Source organism: Nicotiana sylvestris, chromosome 12 (assembly GCF_000393655.2).
Source record: "Nicotiana sylvestris chromosome 12, ASM39365v2, whole genome shotgun sequence".
Taxonomy (NCBI): domain Eukaryota; kingdom Viridiplantae; phylum Streptophyta; class Magnoliopsida; order Solanales; family Solanaceae; genus Nicotiana; species Nicotiana sylvestris.
The window spans coordinates 19,623,158-19,629,189 of NC_091068.1; the positions used below are offsets into that span (position 1 = coordinate 19,623,158).

General features: G+C 42.0%; 1 protein-coding gene across 1 annotated transcript; it reads right to left on the reverse strand.

Moving 5' to 3' along the window:
• Positions 1-3,558: 3,558 nt before the first annotated feature.
• Positions 3,559-5,704, reverse strand: LOC138882760 (uncharacterized). Its single transcript, XM_070163390.1, has 4 exons — positions 5,393-5,704; positions 4,387-4,512; positions 3,692-4,222; positions 3,559-3,591 (listed from the first exon to the last, which is right to left on the reverse strand). The coding sequence occupies exons 1-4, from the start codon at positions 5,702-5,704 to the stop codon at positions 3,559-3,561; spliced, it is 1,002 nt and encodes a 333-aa protein (XP_070019491.1).
• Between the last annotated feature and the right edge of the window lie 328 nt (positions 5,705-6,032).

Consider the following 6,032-nt stretch of genomic DNA (forward strand, 5'->3'; position numbering starts at 1 on the left):
AGGTCCCTATGTGTTTGCCCAGTGTTATTAACTACCTAATTCTACTTTAATCAAGAAATTAACTAACCTAATTTTACCAAATCAAAAGAAGTACGAGAATAACATAAGGGAAGCTAAGAAGACAAAATTAAATGAAAATAATAAACTTAAACAACTAACAAGAAGTAAAAGTTTACCAGATGTGAGATGCTGATGATTAATCGAGATTTTATAGATGAAATCGTGCAATTGTTTTGATGAACAATGATTTTTTTTACGGTTTTGAGAGTAAAGGTCGAAAAGTGTAAATGGAGGGCTTCAGGCCCTATTTATAGAAAAGGACCTGGGGCCCAGCTTACCTACCCCAATGCGGACCGCACAAAATGCAATGCGGTCCGCACCACCTAGTGTAATTCAAAGTTTGCGAAGGCAACCACTGCGGTCCGCACAAAATGTAATACAGCCGCAGTGATCCACCACGGACCGCACAAAATGTGATGCGGCCGCGGTGGAAAACTTCAGAGAGCTGATATTTTCACCTCCATCATTGCGGTCCGCACTAATTTTTGTGCCCCCACACTGAGTTCTTTCCAGCCGCACACAATGTAGTGCGTTCCACATTGAAAACTTCAGAGACTTGACAATTTTTTCACTGTGTCTTGTACTGCATCAACATAAACCTGTAACATCTCACAACCTATCAGTCTAAAAATAAATCCTATCCTACAATGAAAAACAAAGAAAAATAAGAAGAAAAACACATGGGTTGCCTCCCAAGAAGCGCCTGATTTAACGTTGCGGTACGACGCAGGTTACCATAAAATCATTTTAGGTGAAGAAGTGCCACCATGTGGCTGTCATCAATTCTTCCCAAGTAGTGCTTGACCATATGCCTATTCACTCTGAAAACTTCCCCATTTTTGTTCTTTAAATCAAGTGCACCAAACGGGGTCACACACACCACTTCAAAAGGTCCACTCCATTTTGACTTAAGCTTTCCTGGAAACAGACGTAATCGAGAGTTGAACAAGAGAACAAAATCACCAACTTGAACTCCTTGCTATGAGCATATTTATTATGAAGGTACTTCATCTTGTCCTTGTACAAGGACGAACTGGAGTAGGCATGGAATCAGAATTTATCAAGTTCATTAAGCTACTCCACATGAAGATTTACTGCAATATCCCATTCAAGATTTAGCTTCCTCAAAGCCTACATGGACTTGTGCTCTAATTCAACCAGTAGATGGCAAGCTTTCCTAAACACCAACCGATATGGAGACATACCAATTGGAGTCTTGTAAGTAGTCCTATAAGCCTATAAAGCATCATCTACCTTCTTTGACCAATCGGTCCTATTTGCATTGACCGTCTTTGATAATATGTTTTTGATTTCCCTGTTGGAGAATTCAAATTGACCGCTTACTTGAGGATGATAGGGAGTAGAAACTTTGTGATTGACACCATACTTTGCAAGCAAAGTGTCAAAAGCTCTATTGCAAAAATGAGACCCCCCATCACTTATAATTGCATGAGGAGTACCAAACCTTGTAAAAATGCTCTTCTTGAGAAATGCAACAGCACTCTGGGCCTCATTGTTGGGCAAAGCCACGGCTTCGACCTACTTTGAAAGATAGTCCACCGCTACAAGAATGTATGTATTCCCACACGAGCTAACAAACGGGTCCATAAAATGCCCCATGCATCAAAAATATCAACCTCAAGAATGGTATTGAGAGGTATCTCATATTTCTTCGAAATTTCACCCGCTCTTTGACATTCATCACACCTCTTCACTAGTTTGCTTGCATCTTTGTACAAAGTTGGCCAATAAAACCCACAACTAAGAACTTTGGAAGCTGTCCTCACCCCGCCATGATGGCCACCATTGGGAGAGGAATGACAAGCCTCCAAGATACTCAATAGCTCTTCCTCCGGGATACACCTTCGGATCACACCATCCGTGCAAATATTGAACAAGTATGACTCATCCCAATAGAAGTCCAAACTATCCCGCTTGAGCTTCTTTCTTTGATTAGAAGAGAGGTCACACGAGATTATACCAACCATAAGGAAATTAGCAACATCCGCAAACTATGACATACCATTCATAGACATCGAAAGGAGTTGTTCGTCGGGAAAAGAATCATTGATCTCTAGGCAATCACGAGGCCTCCCCTTCTCCTCCAAGCGGGAAAAGTGGTCTGCCACTTGGTTCTCACTACCCTTTCGGTCCACAATCTCCAAATCAAACTCTTGAAGTAACAAGACCCATCACATCAGTCTAGCTTTAGAATCCTTCTTCGTCATCAAGTACCGGAGTGCGGTATAGTTGGTATGAATAATAACCTTAGCACCCATAAGATACGACCAAAATTTTTCCATTGCGAACAAAATAGCCAAAAGTTCTTTCTCGGTCACCGTGTAGTTCACTTGAGCATCATTCATTGTCTTGCTCGCATAGTACACCAGATGAAACATTTTGTTCACTCTTTGACCCAAAACCGCCCCAACAACAACATTGCTCGCATCACACATGAGCTCAAAGGGTAAGCTCCAATTAGATGCGGTACTGATAGGAGTGGTGGTCAACTTATGCTTGAGAGGTTCAAAGGCTTGCATACATTTTTCATCAAACACGAACTTGGCATCTTTTTCCAACAACTTGCACAAGAGATTCACTACCTTCGAAAAGTCTTTGATAAATCTCCGGTAGAACCCCGCATGCCTAAGAAAACTTCGAACTCCCTTGACAGATGTAGGTGGAGGGAGCCTTGAAATCACATCAACTTTTGCTTTATCTACCTCAATACCATTCTTTTAAATTTTATGCCTAAGAACTATGCCCTCTCCACCATAAAGTGGAATTTCTCCCAATTGAGAACAAGATTAGTTTCTTCACAACGGGCCAAAACTCTATCAAGATTCTTCAAGCATTCATCAAATGAGTCTCCCACAACACTAAAGTCGTCCATGAACACCTCCAAAATGTATTCCACCATATCAGTGAAAATGACCACCATACACCACTAAAATATAGCCGGTGCATTACACAATCCAAAAGTTATCCTAGAGAAAGCAAATGTGCCATATGGACAAGTGAATGTGGTCTTCTTATGATCTTCCAGAGCAATCAAGATTTGGTTGTACCCAGAATACCCATCCAAGAAACAGTAGAAGGCACGCCCAGCAAGTCGGTCTAACATCTGATCAAGGAAAGGCAAAGGAAAGTGATCCTTGCGGGTCACTTTATTCAACTTGTGGTAGTCCATGCATACCCTCCATCCGGTGCCGGTTCTGGTAGGAATCAACTCATTTGTGAATTTGCAACCACGATCATGCCACCCTTATTCGATACACATTGCACCGGTGAAGTCCAAGAGCTATCAGAGATGGGGTACACAACCCCAACATCCAACCACTTGATCACCTTTTTTTTCACAACCTCTTGCATTGCTTCGTTTAACCTCCTTTGATGTTCCAAGGAGGGCTTTGCATCATCTTCCAGAATAATCTTGTGCATACAGAATGCACGACTTATCCCTCGAATATCTACTAATGTCCATCCAATTGCCTTTTTTCACTTTTGAAGCACCGCCAATGTGGCATCAACCTGCATGTTAGTAAGATAAGAAGAAAGAATAAATGGCAATGTAGAGTTTGAGCCTAAGAACTCATATATGGTGTGGAGGCAGCGGTTTAAACTCCAACACCGGAGGCTCCTCAATTGAAGGTTTTGTTAGTGGAGTCTTCCTATTTTCAAGGTCCAAAGATAATTTCCTAGGCTCATAAGAGTAAGAGCCCATTCCATGTAAAGCGTTCACACACTCTACTCGGCCCTCATCATTATTGACATCAAGATTCAGCAATACGGCCTCCAATGGATCCTCCATATTGATCATTTCACTGGTGTTATCAACTATCACTGCTGTGACAAGGTCCACAAAATAGCACACCTCCGTACTGTTGGGCTGCTTCATTGATTTGCAAAAATGAAAGACCACATTTTCAGCACCCACCCGGAAGGTGAGTTCCCCTGCTTTCACATCAACTAAGGCCTTCCCTATAGCAAGGAAATGTCTCCCCAAAATGATAGGACCTTCATAATCCACCTCACAATCCAAGATCACAAAGTCAGCTGGTAAGATAAATTTGTCTACCTGGACAAGCACCTCATCAATAATACCCAATGGTCTCTTCATCGTTCTATCTACCATTTGTAATCTCATGAAAGTCGGCCTCAGCTGCCCAATACCCAAAGTTTTGAAAACTGAGTAGGGTATCAAATTGATACTAGCCCCCAAGTCACATAGAGCCTTGGCAAAATCTGCACTCCCAATGGTGCAAGGAATAGAAAAGCATCGGGATCTTCAAGCTTCGGGGCCATTAAATATATTATTGCACTAACTTGGTGAGTCATCTTTATAGTTTCACAATCCATAGACCGCTTCTTCGTTACCAAGTCCTTTATGAATTTAGCATAGCCCAACATTTGTTGAAGAGCCTCCCCCAAAGGCACATTGATGGATAAGCTCTTCATCAAGTCAATGAACTTTTTAAACTAATTCTCATTTCTCTGCTTCGCGAGCCTTTGAGGATAAGGCGGAGGTGGCCTTGGAAAAGATACCTTGGCTTTAGGCACCACCGACTCCGACATGTCTATTATGTGTTTCCTAGATGGGTTCACATCATTTTTAAGTTTCAACCTCAGAATCTTGAATATCAATCCTAACTTCTTCATTCACGTTCTCATGAATCACATTTTCAACCACCAAAGGAACTTCATCTTCTTGCAACTCAACATCATCACTCAAAACTTGCTTTTGTTTGGAGGCATTCATATCACCGCCTCGTCCACTCATTGTAGTTACCGCTATAACATGATTGTTCCCACCCTTCGGGTTCACTACCGTATCACTTGGTAGAGCACTCTTAGGGTGAGTATTTAAAGACCGTGAGATTTGGCCTAATGACACCTCCAAGTTTCTGATTGAGGTATTGTGGGAAGCTAACTGCGCATCAGAATCCGCATTCTTCTTCATCATCATCTATTCGAACATCATTTCAATTATACCCATATCATTGTTAGAAGAACTAGGACCTTGAGATAGTAATGAGGGTGGATTGTTCGGTTGTTGGTACATTGGGGGCCTTTGAAAGCCTTGCCCCCGGTTTCCTTGGCTTCCATTATTCCATCCACCTTGATTGTTATTACCACCCCAATTATTGTTATTACTATTCCAACTTCCTTGGTTGTTTTGATTGTCGTTCTGATTGCCCCAGTTGTTGTTTTGTTTGTTGTTCCCCCAACTACAATTGCCTTGTTGTTGATTGCCCCAATTGCCTTGGGGTCTCCATTGTTGTTGGTTGGAAGAATTGGCCCTTTGGCCTTGATAATTATTCACATATTGCACCTCCTCCCTTTGTTCATCATAACCATCATTTTGAAATCCACCACAGTCATTGTCAAATTGCTTCGAATTCCCTTGATTATGTTTCCCTCTTTGCCTTCTTTTGTTGACAAGCATGTTGACACCCTCCATGGCATTCACTTGGAGAGGATTTTGAACTTGTTGCAATTGTGCCTTCACTAGTTGGTTCATCGTGGTTGTCAACTCAACTATAGCCTGTCCATGATCATGTAACTCTTTATGTAAATGAGTAACCGTGGGGTCACCTTGGGGCACATTGGCTCTACTTTGCCAAGCGGAAGAAGTGTCTGCCATCTCATCAAGAATGTCACAAGCCTCATCATAAGACAGCTTCATGAAGTTGCCCCCAGCAAGTTGGTTCACTATGCATTGGTTTGTGGTGTTAATACCCCGGTAGAAAGTTTGTTGGATCATCGCCTCGGTCATATCATTGTTGGGGCATTCCTTCACCATTGTTCTATAATGCTCCCAAATCTCATGCAAAGGTTCCGTGGGCTCTTGCTTGAATACCAAGATCTCATCTCTCAATGCAGCCATATGCCCCGGTTAGAAAATTTTTGCAATGAACTTATCCGCCAACTCATCACAATTAGTGATGGAATGGTTAGGTAGTCGCTCGAGT